General features: G+C 39.2%; 1 protein-coding gene across 5 annotated transcripts in view; it reads right to left on the bottom strand.

Annotated features, from left to right (window-relative positions):
- Positions 1–6,960: 6,960 nt before the first annotated feature.
- The window catches only part of LOC106090825 (carbohydrate sulfotransferase 11), an 80,290-nt gene continuing 70,816 nt past the window's right edge, over positions 6,961–16,434 (bottom strand). For all 5 annotated transcript variants that reach the window (XM_013257159.2, XM_013257157.2, XM_013257156.2 and 2 more), the window contains 5 exons: positions 14,746–14,812; positions 14,502–14,646; positions 14,040–14,195; positions 13,617–13,945; positions 6,961–10,139 (listed from right to left, as the gene is read on the bottom strand). In XM_013257159.2, coding sequence (XP_013112613.1) covers positions 10,019–10,139; positions 13,617–13,945; positions 14,040–14,195; positions 14,502–14,646; positions 14,746–14,812 — 818 coding nt within the window. In that variant the 3' untranslated portion in view covers positions 6,961–10,018. The remainder of the gene's footprint in view (positions 10,140–13,616; positions 13,946–14,039; positions 14,196–14,501; positions 14,647–14,745; positions 14,813–16,434) is intronic.

The following is a 16,434-nucleotide window of genomic DNA, read 5'->3' on the forward strand; positions in this document are numbered from 1 at the left end:
AGCACCCCCTAAACTGAACTTCATTTCCGTTGGGAATAAAGAACGAATTTGATATCTAATTTCAGTGCAAAGTGCCGGTGGCCGCCCCAACCCTAAAACATCCTCCAAACGGTTCATATTTAGCGGCCATGGCAATATGGGGCTCAAAATAAACGGATTTGGTAGTGCAGCACGAATTTGATATCCATATTTGAGTCGAAATATCGGAGGTGCCATTCCTCATCTAATGAGAACATTACCCTAAGGAAGAACATTACCGGAAGGGGCAAATTCTCACACATCAATGAGTGCTTTCCGATTCAAGTTGAAATTCAATGATAAGGGACCTTTTTCTTTAGCCGAGTCCGAACGGCCTCCCGTTGTACGACACCTCTTTGGGGAAAAATTTTTAAATGAACATGCATGGCATTGTTCCTCGCAAATGTCGCCAACATTAAGAGGGGATAAACACCGCTTTGTCCGATGTTCTCGCTATGATTCGCGTTCAGCGTCATAGGCTACAATAGCACGAAGTCGATACCCGCATTCAGGGCAAAGTGTCCCCACCTTAAATAGATATTAGATGGTTAAAGAAGGCGCAGCGGAGCGGGCCCGGGGGAACAGGGGGAATTTTGTCAACACTCCCTGGGGCGATCACCATAAATGACATATTACGGATGCTCACTGAGGGGGGAGTTGGACCCGTCTGCTACGCAGATAATACTTCCAGTAGTAAAGATCCGAACCAGCTATGCAGAAGGGAAGAAAGGGCCTTGCATATGGCTGAGGTAGACCCTGGGGTCTCAGTGTTAACCCAGAAGACTGAAATATGGCTGTTCACTAGGAAGACGAAGGTGGGCCAATTTAACGCACCATGTTTCCTCAATAGAACAATTTCAATATCTGACAGGGTCAAATACTTAGGTGTGATCTTGGATAGGAAACTTAACATACATTCGGGAACGAACTGAGAAGGCTCAAATATGTTGGTCACTATGTAGATGGGCATTTCGAAATTTTTGGTCTTACCATGTGTTTTTTGGGCAGGCTTCTGGCACCCAAGTACGAATATCCCGTCATTTTCCATGGAATAGCCAATGGTTTGAAATTGTGCAGCTATACTATCGGAACAGGGAGTGCTTTCTTCAAGCAATTGGGTCAGCCGAGTGGATAAGTAAGTTGCCACTTGTTGTGTTTGCAGCTTTCCGACGTCCAACTTCCGAGCAGAGTCAGTTCGTATGTTTCTCACCACACTAAGACGTGTGCGAACCTTTGCTGCAAAAAGGTAATGATCCGAATCGATGTTCCCCCTTCAGATCAATCGATCACGTTGATTGAATGCCTTCCGTCTATCATGATCTAATTGGTATCTCGTTGTTTGATCGGGTGACAGCCATGTGATCGTGTGATTCCCTCTACCATGTTCTACTACCATACTCTTTGCATCGGCGACGTCTATTAGCCTCAATCCATTATCAGAAGTTTCTTCTGTTAGGTTAAATTTTGCGACTGTTGGACCAAAAATATTTTCCTTCCCTTTTAGAGCATTATAATCTCCCAGAACGATTTTAATATCATGGGCGAGACAGTGGTCATATTCTCTTTCTAGGCGCTCGTAGAAAATATTCTTGGTCTGTTTGTCTTTGTATTCCGTCGGGGCATGTGCATAAATAAGGCTGATTTTGAAGAATTTGGTTTTTATGCGGATTGTGACTAGCCTCTCATCCATTGGAGTAAGCCTGGAGACAAGGTGTTCCTATTGGACCGGTCCAATTTGGATATAGCTGCCATATATACCGATCTCTCGATTTAAGGTCTTGTGTCCATAAAAGGCGCATTTATTGTCCGATTTTGTCAAAACTTGGGACAGAGAGTTTTGTTAGGGTCTTCGACATTCTTCTTTAATTTGGTTTAGATCCATATGTACCGATCTCCCGATTTAAGGTTTCGGATCCATAAAAGGCGCATTTATTGTCCGATGTCGCCGAAACTTTGAAGGCGCGTATATTTCACCGAAATTTGGTACAGGGAGTTATGTTAGGCCCTATAACATCCCTCTGTAATTTGGCTCAGATCGGTTCATATTTGGATATAGCTGCCATATAAACCGATCTCTCGATTTAAAGTCTAGGCCACATAAAAGGCACATTTATAATCAGATTTCCCTGAAATTTGACATAGTGACTTATGTTAGGCTTTTCGACATCCGTGTCGTATATGTATCCGATCGGTCTATATTTGGATATGGCTACCAAAAAGACCAATATTTTGTTCTTCAAAATTGAGCAATGACTTGTACTTATTAAACCACTCAATATCCGTATCGAATTTGGTCCAAATCGACCATATTTCAATATAGCTGCTATAGGGGCATAAATAATGCATTTTTCACCGGATTGTGACGAAAGGTCGTTTACATATATACCCGAGGTGGTGGGTATCCAAAGTTCGACCTGGCCGAACTTAATGACATTTCACTTGTTTAATGTAAGATGTGAAAGTTAAAGAAGTAAAAATCAGTATGTCATTTTTGAATGAATTGAAATATTATTCGAAAATTTTAAATGTACAGAGCGGAGGTGTTTGTTAGACGATATGCAAAAATTCAGGGCCTTAGAAAGTCTGGGACCTATTCGTGGGCCCGAACAAAATATTGCAGGACTGAGGTGACCAACTTTGAAGGTCCAACAATGAGTCTCAGGCACAAATGGCAGATTTATTTCCACTAATTTCTGTTCTCATCCCACTGTGCGTTGGAGCTTTTCCTATGTTTATGTATGGAAAACCATAAGGGATTTTGTGAGAGCACGGAATTCCGGACTTAGATTTTCCTTTTCGAGTTTACTTTTTGGTATTAAGAGCCCACAACAAGTCGATTACTGGCTAAGGTTGTTGTTGTTGTAGCAGTGTTGTATACTGCGACGGCAAACCCTGCCCGATGAAGGACTCCATTGGGTCGATCCGGGTCTATGTGTACAACCAGCTGCCATTGGTTTGTCTGTATGTGTATGACTTAGTGGCATGGGTGGATAAATATCCGCAAATTCTTTTCAATCTTACCTAATCTTATGTGAAAATGAAGCCCAGAAAAGACCCGTAAATTCGGGTGTAAAGACTTGAGAGATCTGTGAAAAGTAGAGGAAGTACTACTTAATTTCCCATGAACATTCCCCTAAAGGGACAGAGGATAACAAACAAAAAAAAAAACAACAACAAATTTTGCCCATGAACATTCTAACTAAGGAACAGAGGCAAATTTCTCACATATTAATGAGTGCAGTCCGATTCAAGTTTAAGCTCAATGATAAGGGGCCTCCTTTTTAAAGCCGAGTCCGAACGGCGTGCCGCAGTGCGACACCTCTTTGGAGAGAAGTTTTTCATGGCATAGTACCTCACAAATGTTGCCAGCATCCTATTCCGCTGAAAATTTTTTCTGATGGTCTCGCCAGGATTCGAACCCAGGCGTTCAGCGTCATAGGCGGACGTGCTAACGTGAGCCAAAACCACCAAAAAATGTAATCACCACAACAAGTCAAATGTAACATGTCGAGTCGAAATGTTTGTTTTCTGTACAGAAGAGAACAAGTAAAAAGGCGCTAAGTTATGCCGGGCCGAACTTTGGATACCCACCACATCGCGTATATATGTAAACCACCTTTCGTCATAATCTGGTGAAAAATGCATAACTTATGCCCCAAAGCAACTTTATCGAAATATATTCCAATATGGACCAAATACTTATAAGTCATATAAGTCATTGTTCAATTGTGTATTGGTCTTGCAGTAGCTATATCTAAAAATAAACCGATCTGAACTATATACTCCACGGATGTCGAAAAACCAAACCTAAGTCACTGTGTCAAATTTCAGTGAAGTCGGATTATAAATGCGCCTTTTATGGGGCCAAGACTTTAAATCGTGATATCGGTTTATATGGCAGCCATATCCAAATTTGGATCGATTTGGACCAAGTTGCAGGAAAATGTGGAAGACCCTAACACAAATCTCTGTCCCAAATTTCGGCGAAATCGGACAAAATATGCGACATTTATGGGCCAAAAACCTTAAATCGAGAGATCGGTCCATATGGCAGCTATATCCATATATGGACTGATCTCAGCCAAATTGAAGAAGAATGTCGAAGGGCCTATCATAACCCACTGTACCACATTTCGGCGACATCGGACAATAAATGCGCTTTTTATTGGCCTAAAACCTTAAATTGAGAGATCGGTCTATATGGCAGCTAAATGCAAATCTTGATCGATCTAAGCCAAATTGCAGAAATATGTCGAGAGGCTTATCTTTACTAACTGTCCTAAATTTCGGCGACATCGGACAATAAATGTGACTTTTATGGACCAAAAACCTTAATTCGAGAGATCGGTCTATATGGCAGTTATATCCAAATCTAGACCGATCTGTGTCATAGTGCAGAAGTATGTCGAGGGGCTTAACTTTACTAACTGTCCCAAATTTCGGCGGCATCGGTCAATAAATGCGCCTTTTATGGGCCCAAAACCTTAATTCGAGAGATCGGTCTATAAGACAGCTATATCCAAATCTGAACCGATCTGAGCCAAATTGAAGATGAATGTCGAGTAGCTTAACTTAACTCACTGTCCCAAATTTCGGCGACATCGGACAATAAATGCGCCTTTTATGGGCCCAAAACCTTAAATCGAGAGATCGGTCTATATGACAGCTATATCCATATCTAAAACGATCTGAGCGAAATTGAAAAAGAATGGGCCTAACACAACCCACTGTCGCAAATTTCGGCGACATCGGACAATAAATGCGCCTTTTATGGGCCCAAAATCTTAAATCGAGAGATCGGTTTATATGACAGCTATATCCTTATCAGAACCGATCTGGGCCAAATTAAAGAAAGATGTCGAAGGGCCTAACACAACTCACTATCCCAAATTTCAGCAAAATCGGATAATAAATGTGGCTTTTATAGGCCTAAGACCCTAAATCGATGGATCGGTCTATATGGGGGCTATATCAAGATATAGTCATCTTCGAACTTAACCAACTTATGGATAAAAAAAGAATCTGTGCAAAATTTTAGCTCAATATCTGTATTTTTAAAGAGTGTAGCGTGATTTCAGCAGACAAACGAATGGGCATGACTAGATCGTCTTAGATTTTTACGACGATCAAGAATATATAAACTTTATAGGTTCGGAAATGCATATTTCGATGTGTTGCAAACGGAATGACAACATGAATATACCCCCATCCTTCGGCGGTGGGTATTAAAAGTAGAATTACAATAGTACCTGACTGGGGAACCCAGATGAAATTGAACATAACTTACCAATCCTCAAAGAACTCATGCCATTTCAAAAGGAATTTTTGTAATTTTTAAAAAGTTTGTCGTTTTATTCTTCTACATTCGAGTTGCCGCCAATTTTACTAATATAAATAAATAAATAAATAGATAAATTTAACTTTAGATATAATTACAAATATAACTGGGCTTTTTTCGATTTGGTTTTTTTTCGTTTTTTTGGTACATTATTATTAATTGAATTCAATTAAGGTAAGTAAAAAGCGCTATGCGTGATATTCCATAAAGATTACTTAACACTAGAATTTCTACAAATTTATTTTCGTTATTGACGCTTAATAAATATTATTGTAACCATTTGTTTTTTGTTTTTCTTTTTCAATTTCTGTCTTTTATACGAACATTCGTTATATTAGTTCAGATATTTGTCACTATATTTTTAATGGCCAGTTGTGGTTTAATTTGCAATTTCTAGAGGGTGTTTGCATTTTCTTCAACTTACGCATCAGTAAATTTGAAAAATAAATTTTTAACTACACTCAGCGAAAAAATTTTCTATTTGCCAAATAAACACAATTAGTAGTACCAGGGTTCGCACCCCAGTGATATATACAACCACACAGAACTCTCACATAGAACTTGTGGCATGCTGTGCTGTGGCCTGTATTTGTTTTGTATGTTGTGTAAATTAACATATGTTGCTAGTCTTGCATTTGTGATTTGTATTAAAGTTGTAGATTTTGCCAAAAAAAAAAAAAATAAAAAAAATCACATAAACCTTAAAGTTTTGAACAAATGCAACTCTGAAATGAAATGTAAGTAAGCAAATGAGCTCCGCCGCAAAGTAAACATATTTTGACATTGACGACAGAAAACGGACGTCATTCGTGTTGCTTTCTATATTAATTAGGTATGACAGAACATTTGTCCCAATAACCGAACTTAGAATAGCGTTCCAAGCGCCTTGATTTCCTGTGCTTCTTCTAAATTCTCTGAAACCAAGTTTCGACATGTTTTTAACCCTTGGTGTTTTCATTGGGCTGTTGGTCGTTCTGGTCCGTGATCGGCAAACAAAATGGATGGATGGATGGATGAAGAGATCAAAAGATCTCTTCGCTGGAGCTTCTTCATTCATTCTGACAACATGACCTAGCCAATGCAACTGTGATATTTTGATACGTTCATCTATGTCGTCATACAGCTCATAGATGGTTCATACGACGCCGATACTCTCCATCCGTAAATTTAACGAAGAATCTTTCTCTCAAACAGTCCAAGCACTGCCTAGTCTGCTTTCACTAGTACCCTTGCCTCGGAACCATGTAACACTGGTAGTATCAGTGTCTTGTATGGTATAACCTTTGTCTATCGAAAGGTGTATTTGTTTCTAAACTGGTTACGTCATCCATAGAAGCATCTGTTAGCCAGTATAATTCTTCGCTAAATTTCAGAACTGGTGTCATTCGTTTCGGTTTCGGCTGTGCCAAGGTAGATAAAGTTGTTGACTATCTCAAAGTTGTGGTTCCCAAGATTCTCCATTTCTTTATGGAGACAAACCATCCATTTTATTTGCCTCCATTTACTGCCAGACCTACTTTCACTAATTCTCTTTCGATTCTTTCAAAAGCTGCAGTAACTACTTCCGGTGAGAGACCCATGATATTGATATCGTCGGCATGAGAGAGTGTGAGTAGTGTGCCATATCTATTCACATCTGCATCTCGTGTAATCTTCTCCAGCAGGGTATTAAAGAGATACCACGATAATCTGTCTCCTTCTCTGACACCTCGTTTGGAATTGAACGGTTCAGTGTTATCCAGCAAAGTCGTATCAGTTTTGCAGGAACACCAAATTCAGACATGGCTTGAAACACCCTTGAACCTATTAGGCGGTTTTGTAAATAATTGCAAATTTTTCCCTTGAACATTCCACGAAGGAACAGGGGAAAACTTTTCACATATCAATGAGTGCAGTCCGATTCAAATTTAAGCTCAATAATAAGGGGCCTCCTTTTTATAGCCGAGTTCGAACGGTGTGCCGCAGTGCGACACCTATTTGGAAAGAAGTTTTACATGGCAAAGTACCTCACAAATATTGCCAGCATTAGGAGGGGAAAACCACCGCTGAAACTTTTTTCTGATGGTCTCGCCAGGTTTCGAACACAGACGCTCAGCGTCATAGGCGGACATGTTAACCTCTGCGCTACGATGGCCTCCGGTTTTGTAATCAACGAAAATATGGTAGGAGTTGATTTGTCCATCTAGGGTCTTTTCCAGGATTTGGCGCAATGAAAATATCTGGTCTACGAAGTCAAAATCCACACTGATAGGACCCAATTATTTCGTTGAGTTTAGACTTTAATCTTTCACACAGTATGCTCGATAGTATCTTGTATGAGATGGGGAAGAGACTTATTGCTCTGTTGTTGTCACATATTGCCTTGTCTCCTTTCTTGTGTACGGGACATAGTATGTTGTGGTCCCAATCATGGGGAATGCGTTCTTCTAGCTAGGTCGCGCGGACGAGCTGATGCATACGCCTTATCAGCGTGTCGCCTCCGGTCTTAAATAGTTCGGCAACCCATCGGCTCCTGCTGGCTTTTTGCTCTTCAGTTGGGTCACTGCTATTTGGACTTCATTCTGATTAGGAAGTAAATATTCTATACCATCATCAGAGATTGGTTTCGGGGTATCCTTTTCGCCATCATCGCCGTTCGCTAACAGTTGGGAAAAGTGTTATTTCCATATCCTCAGCACACTATCTGTATCAGTTACCAGATTTCATTTTTTGTCTCTGCAGAAGGATGTGCCAGCACCAAAGCCATCGGTTTGATGCTTAGGCAAAATTTTCGGATGTCATACGATTTCATTCGTACATCTCAAATCGCTCGCACCCACGTTTTTCCATTTCCTTTTTCTTTCTGCGGAATAGACGTTTGTCCTCTTCTACCGATACCTCTCCTTTATCTGGCTAATAATTGCATTAGCTCTGTATGGGATTCATGGGAGAGGCTTCAGGTATCCAAGTTCGGATTTCGCTACATTTTGCATGGAGTGGGAAATAAAATCCCACTGCGCCGTAATATCATCGGGACAAGGGGTGTTATCATCAAGCAGTAGGGTCAGACGAGTGGAGTATGCCCTTGCCATCTGTTGTGTTTACAGCTTTTCAATTTCCAGCTTTGCTCAAACAAGTGCGATCCTTTGCTGCAACAAGGTAGTGATCCAAATCTATATTTGCTCCACGGATTGCTCCTTCCATCTATCACAACGTGATCAATTTGATTCCTCGTGTTTTGATCGGGTGACAGCCATATGCCTTTGTGAATATTTTTATGTTGAAATCTGGTGCTGCTAACAACCATGCTTTTTGCCTCAATCCATTGTCGGACGTTATCTCGTGAAGGCTAAATTTTCCTACGCTTGGATCAAATATATTTTCCTTCCCTATCTTTGCATTAAAATCTTTCACAATCTCGGCCATGGTAATACACATGGCCGAGGCAGCGGTCGTATTCACTCTCTAGGCGCTCGTAGAAAATATCCTTGGTCTGCTCGTCCTTGTCTTCTGTCGAGGCATGGGCACAAATTATGCTGATGTTGAAAAATTGGGTTTTTATGCGGATTTTGGCTAGCCTCCCATCCGCCAGAGTAAAGCTGGAGACAAGGTGTTTCACATGGAATATGTGAGTTCGCATATGTAGCCCTCGATGTCACGAGCCACTTGTGCTAATAACAACAGCCAATTTTAGGGCTGAAAAATTTCATATCAGGGTGATGGAAGCAGGTCAGTAGAAAAAATCCCAAAAAGGCTAAGAGTTCTTAGGATCAACTTTTTTAGGGCCGTTTTGTTTGGTATATCCGACATATATCTGATATGGTTAAGCTGATTTATGCGAATTCTTGTTTTTACTAGATACTAACCCAAAAACACTAATCGCATATATAAATTTGGGGTCAAGTACTTATGGGGCACGTCCCAAACAACCACCTACAAGGGCATATAGATCAAACAGTACTATGTGAGACTGAAAGGTAGAACACGAATTTGAATTTGTAATATATAAAAATCATGACTCGGTAAAATTTGGTGTAAAATTTAATTTCGACCAAAATACTATAAGCAAATCAATATGCTGGAAAATAAAATTTATATTAAATTTCGTTAAATTTTTCTTAAAAATTTTAGTTTGGTATACGGTATCTGGCAAATGAAAATTTTTTCGCTTAATTTCATTTGTATAAATATACATATAGAGAGAAATGCATATCAAATAACGATACTGCTATGGACGAGAGCGCTTTTAGTTGGGGCCTTCACACTTAACGATACTTCAGCATATCAAAAAGCAATTATTTAACTGAAAAATTAGTCTTGAATGTAACTAACATTCTTCAAGTGTGAATAACCTCTTGTTTATGTTTTATGATTACAGAGAGCGAAATACAGAGAGAGAGAGGGATAGCGATTATTCAACTTTTACTTCATCTTGGTTGTTCTGTTATTGGCTAATACATTTTTGCTAGAGCAATTCTCGCAATTACTTCTAAGTGTTCATCTGTGTTTGTGTGTACGTGTCTGTTGTTGTTGTTCTTGAGGAAAGCGCGTTATTGTTCTGCTCTAAAGAAGGAGTATTCTAAAGTCTTTTTTGTTGTTCTGATGCGAGGGAGTTTCACCTAAATGTATTGGTGTTGAATATGTGTGTGTGCATGAATGAAGTTGTTTGTCTAATGAATGCATTCAAGGCGCTGGTGGTTTTCCCAATAACATCACAGGCTGTTCTTCGGGTATATCCATTTCATTCGATCTGGCTATATTAAAGTAGGATGTTGCACTGTAGTTGAACAGTTCAAAGTCGTATCTGGAAACAAAGAAAAAGAAGTGTCTGCTTTTATACTGCGGGAATATAATACCAAAGAATTTATTTGAAAAAATTGTGAAAGAAATTTTAAATAAAATTTTTAAAATATGGTTATATTCACTATAATGATTGAAATTGCCTTAATAAGTACGTGGTAGCGTATACTTATTTTAATGTAATTACAGCAATCATACGCAACCTTGGAATACATGGAAATACTACTATAAAACCATGTTTACACTGTTCATTAAAATAGACTTAAGGCTCTTGTCAATTGATTGAATAAAGGAAAAAGGATAATTGAGCCATTAAAATAAGTTGTAGTGCAAACGAGGTTTAAACGAAAAGATTCTTTTTTAACCACCTCCTCAAGTAATATAGGAGGTTAGTTACGATGAACGCTAAGGAAATGCCGGGCATCCAAACCAATTCATATTTGATGAACTGGGCCTATCACAACTCACTGTCCCAAATTTTAGAAAAATCGGATTATAAATGCGCTATTTTTAGGCCCAAGACCTTAAATCGAGAGATCGGTCTATATGGCAGCTATATCCAAATCTGAACCGATCTGGACCAAATTGAACAAAGAATGTCGACTGGCCTATCACAACTCACTGTCTCAAATTTCGGCGACATCGAACAATAAATACGCCTTTTATGGGTCCAAGACCTTAAACCGAGAGATCGGTCTATATGGCAACTATACCCAAATCTGAACCGATCTGGGCCAAATTACAGAAAGTTGTCGGAGGGCCTAAGACCTTAAATCGAGAGATCGGTCGATATGGCAGCTATATCCAAATCTGACCCGATCTGGACCAAATTGAACAAAGATGTCGACTGGCCTATCACAACTCACTGTCTCAAATTTCGGCGACATCGAACAATAAATACGCCTTTTATGGGTCCAAGACCTTAAACCGAGAGATCGGTCTATATGGCAGCTATACCCAAATCTGAACCGATCTGGGCCAAATTACAGAAAGTTGTCGAAGGGCCTAACACAACTCACTGTCCCAAATTTCGGTGACATCGGACAATAAATGTGCCTTTTATGGGCCCAAAAACTTAAATCGAGATATCGGTCTATATGGCAGCTATATCCAAATTCGGACCTTTTGTGGCTTTTATGGCCTAAAAGCCTTAAATCGAGAGATCGGTCTATATGACAGCTATATCTAAATCTGGACTGTTCTGGGCCAAATTGAAGAAAGATGTCGAGTGGCCTAACACAACTCACTGTCCTAAATTTCATCCAAATCGGATAATAAATGTGGCTTTTATTGGCCTAAGACCCTAAATAAACGGATCGGTCTGTATGACCAAATTTCAGCAAAATCGGATAATGAATGTGTCTTTTATGGACCTAATACACTAAATCGGCGGATTGGTCTTTTGGGGGCTAAATCAAGATATAGTCCTATATGGCCCAACTTCGAAATTATTCTGCTTATGGACAAAAATCGAATCTGTGCAAAGTTTCAGCTCAATATCTCTATTTTTGAAGACTGTAGCGTGATTTCAACCGAAAGACGGACGGACATGGCTAGATCGTCTTAGATTTTTACGACGATCAAGAATATATATACTTTACAGGGTCGGAAATGGATATTTCGATGTATTGCAAACAGAATGACAAAATAAATACACCCCCATTCTTCGGTGGTCGGTATAAACAAGTGGAATGCACCTTTTACGTGTACAGTAACCTATTTTGGGAGATTGATCCAGATGGAAGTTATAGCCGATTATTGTGCGATCTGGGCAAAATTCAACAAAAAGGTGCAGAGGTCTAGCAAAACTCACTGTGCCAAAATTAATCGAAATCAAGTAATAAGATTGGATTGGATCATATTTGGATATAGCTGCCATATAGACCGAATTCCCGATATGGAGTATTGAGCCCATAAGGAGGAGCGATTTTCGACCGATTTCGATGAAATTTGGCACAGTGAGTTCTGATAGATCCTTATGCCTTTTTGTTGAAACTTGTTCAAATCGGGCCATATTTCCACATAGCTAGTCCATAAATGGAAAATATGGACTCAACACTCTATATCGGGAAATCGGTATATATGGCAGCTATATCTAAATATGGTCCAATCTGAACAAGATTCATCAAAAAGGCGTAGGGGTCCACCAGATCTCACTGTGCCAAATTTCGTCAAAAGTGAAAGAAAAATGCTCCTTTTATGGGCTCAACACTCTATATTGATTGCCGAATCTTAGGAACCCACCACCATGGATTCTGATAAAATATGGGAGCTACATCTGGTTATAGACCGAATTGGGCGCAGTTGTTGAGAGTCATAGCAGAACACTATATGCAAAATTTCAGCCAAATCGGATAAAAACTGCGGCTTGTAAGGGCTCAAGAAGTCAAATCGGGAGATCGGTCTATATGGGAGCTATATCATGTTCTTGACCGATTTGAAACGTAATTGGCACAGTTGTTGGGAGTATTAACAGAACACCATGTACAAAATTTGAAATTCAAATCAGATGAAAATTGCGGCTTTCAGGGGCTCAAGAAGTCAAATCGGGATATCGGTTTGTATGGGAGCTATATCAGGTTATACACAGATTTAACCCGTATTTGGCACTTGGTTGTTGAAAGTCAAAATAGAACACTATGTGTAAAATTTCAGCCAAATCGGACAAAAATTGCGGCTTCCAGGGGCTCATGAAGTCAAATCAGAAGTTCGGTTTATATGGTAGCTATATCAGGTACTTGACCGATTTGGACCGTACTTGGCAAAGTTGTTGGAAGTAATAACAGAACACTATGTGCAAAATTGGATACAAATTGTGGCTTCCATGGGCTCAAGATGTCAAATGGGGAGATCGGTTTATATAGGAGCTATATCCAAATCTGAACCGATGTGACCCATTTATAATCCCCAACGACCTACATCAATATAAGGCATCTGTGCAAAATTTCAAGCTGCTAGCTCTACGCGTTTGACCGCTATCGTGATTTCGACGGACGGACGGACGGACATGGCTAATTCGAATCAGAATTTCGAGACGATCAAGAATATATGTACTTTATGGTGTCCAAGATCAATATTTCGAGGTGTTACAAACGGAATGACTTGATTAGTATACCCCCATTTTATGGTGGTGGGTATAAAAAATGACCGACGCTGTACAGAAAGGATACGCGGACAGAAGGGCATGGCTAAACCGATTCAGAAGTAATTTCTGAGTCGTACTTTACATTTTATTGCAGCCACAGTAGTGGTGCAGGGCACAGTTTTGTGTTTTTGTAAGTTTACCAATTTCATGCTAGGACCTAAAATATTCAAATGGATACCTTAGAAAGCAGTACATCCAACTTTGGACGCCATGTCGGCACAGGTTATCGTTAACCGATCGCTATGATATTTCGTAATTTGCTTATTGGACGGCATGCATTTGCAAAAAATGATGGTATGTTGTACTGTGCATACATGTATATATCAATTTAATTACCTATAATAATCATACAGTCCATCCAATTCCGTTCTTGTTAACTTCGAGTAGAACTGCTGCAGCAGATCGAGAGTATTCTTGCCTTTACCCGGATTCTGCCATTCGGGTGCTATGATTTGCTTCAAGCCAGTCTTTTCAATCAGATACAACTGATCCTCCTCCAGCGTCTCAAATTTCAATATAACATCGAAATGTATGAGGCAGGGTGTACAAAATCTAGTATATGAGACAAAATGCATATCCAGATAATTGTCATGTTTTATTTGATCCAATAGCCAGCGTACGAATTCCTGAAATGTGGGATATTTCGGTGGTCTCAGTTGCTGACTCTGCAAAGAAATAAAACAAACAAAATTTTGCCAAAAACTCATTTACTTTGCCAATATTAGGATAGCAAATGGCTTGGCCCCTTGCCCTCGTTACCTTTTTTCGATAAGTGCGCACAATTTTACGGCCAAACTTGTCGTGCAATGAATGGGGTATGGCATACACGAACTTATCGCGATAAGCGCTCAATAGCCTCTCGAATGGATGGCGCGCTATTAAAAATGTCACAGAATTGTTTTGAGCCTCGTGCAGCTGCAGCAGACGGGAGATAAAATGAGATTAATCATAATTAGAAAAAAAAACGGACAATAAAATGAGAGATAAGAGATGGCAAAAATGGCTGTATCTGGATGTGCATTCTGCTTAGTGGAATGGTAAGCATTTTGAGAGCATACAAAATGTTAAGCAATCAAGAGATAAACATTTGGATATAAAAATGAATTACTGGTAAGGTTTAGCGTGCTTTTTAGAGGTACACATTGTGCAACAAGTAAGTTAGTTCTAAACCTCTAAAAAGCATCTATTTTTTCAATTTATATGTTTCAAAACCATAATTACCTCATCGAGTGTCACTCGAGGATAGCGCTCTCGCGCCAAGTGTAAAAATATTTCTTTGGTCTTACGCAAAAACTCAGGCGAATAACCCGCCAATACATTAAAATTATACATCCATGATGACGAGGCAGCTTTAAAAACATTACACCTGAAATGTGAATTGAAAAAAAAAGAAATCAAAATGTCAATCTCGATCCTTGGTGTGGTGTGCTTTTTCGCTGGATGTGTTTGTTTGCCGTATATTTACCATATTATATGATGTCTCTTATTGACTAGAAATTCCCATGGATTGGGCTTGTGCCATGAATCATTGCCTGCAATAAAATTGAAATGTGAAATATTAATATTGTTGTCCTATTTACATTCATAGGAGTTCTTATACAGTACACTGGGCAAAATTTATAAAATCGTTATAAAGATTATGTGACTATAGGTTCTTTTGAAGCAAAGAAAGAATTTAAATTTTGATACCCATCACCATAGGATGCAACCCCATAAAGTATATATATGAGGGCGAGTTGATTTGTATGGATGATAAAAAAAAATATAACAAGTAAAAGCGTGCCAAGTTCGGCCGGCCGAATCTTATATACCCTCCACCATGCATCGCATTTGTCGAGTTCTTTGCGCATACCGCAAACAAAGGATCAAAGAAAATAATTGCTATGTTATTGGAACAATATCAAGTTATGGTTCATTTCGAACCATAATTGAACTGAAGACCATAGTAGAAGCCATAGTGTAAAATTTCAGCCAAATCTAGTAAGAATTGCGCACTTTAAGGCTGAAGAATTAAAATAGGGAGATGGGTTTATAGGGGAGCTGCATTAGGCTATAAACCGATTCATACCATTTTCGACACGTATGTTTAAGGTCATGAAAGAAGCCGTTGTACAAAATTTCAACCAAATCGGATAATAATTGCTCCCTCTTGTGGCTCAAGAAGTCAAAACCCCAGATCGGTTTATAAGGCAGCTATATCAGGTTATGGTCCGATTTGAACTATTCTTAGCACAGTTTTTGAAAGTCATAACGAAACACCTCATGCAAAATTTCAGCCAAATCGGATAATAATTGCTCCCACTTGTGGCTCAAGAAGTCAAAACCCCAGATCGGTTTATATGGCAGCTATATCAGGTTATGGACCGATTTGAACCATTTTTAATACAATTGTTGGAAGTCATATTAAAACACTTCATGCAAAATTTTAGCCAACTCGGATAATAATTGCGTCCTCTAGAGGCTCAAGAATTCAAGACCCCAGATCGGTTTATATGACAGCTATATCAGGTCATGGACCGATTTGAACTATTCTTATCACAGTTGTTGAAAGTCATAACGAAACACCTCTTGCAAAATTTCAGCCAAATCGGATAATAATTGCGTTCTCTAGAGGCTCAAGAAGTCAAGACCCCAGATCGGTTTATTTGACAACTATATCAGGTTATGGACCGATTTGAACCATTCTTAACACAGTTTGTGAAAGTCATAAAAAAACATCTCATGCAAAATTTCAGTCAAATCGGATAAGAATTGTGCCTTCTAGCGGCTCAAGAAGTCAAGATCCCAGATCGTTTTATATGACAGCTATATCAAAACGTGAACCGATATAGCCTACAATCCCAACCGGCGTACACTTATAAGAAGTATTTGTGCAAAATTTCAAGCGGGTAGCTTTACTACTTCGAAAGTTAGCGTGCTTTCGACAGACAGGCGGAAGGACGGACGGACATGGTTTGTTCGACATAAAATGTCATGACGATCAAGAATATATATATTGGGTTGCCCAAAAAGTAATTGCGGATTTTTTTAAAAGAAAGTAAATGCATTTTTAATAAAACTTAGAATGAACTTTAATCAAATATACTTTTTTTACACTTTTTTTCTAAAGCAAGCTAAAAGTAACAGCTGATAACTGACAGAAGAAAGAATGCAA

Source organism: Stomoxys calcitrans, chromosome 1 (assembly GCF_963082655.1).
Source record: "Stomoxys calcitrans chromosome 1, idStoCalc2.1, whole genome shotgun sequence".
NCBI classification, from domain to species: Eukaryota; Metazoa; Arthropoda; class Insecta; order Diptera; family Muscidae; genus Stomoxys; species Stomoxys calcitrans.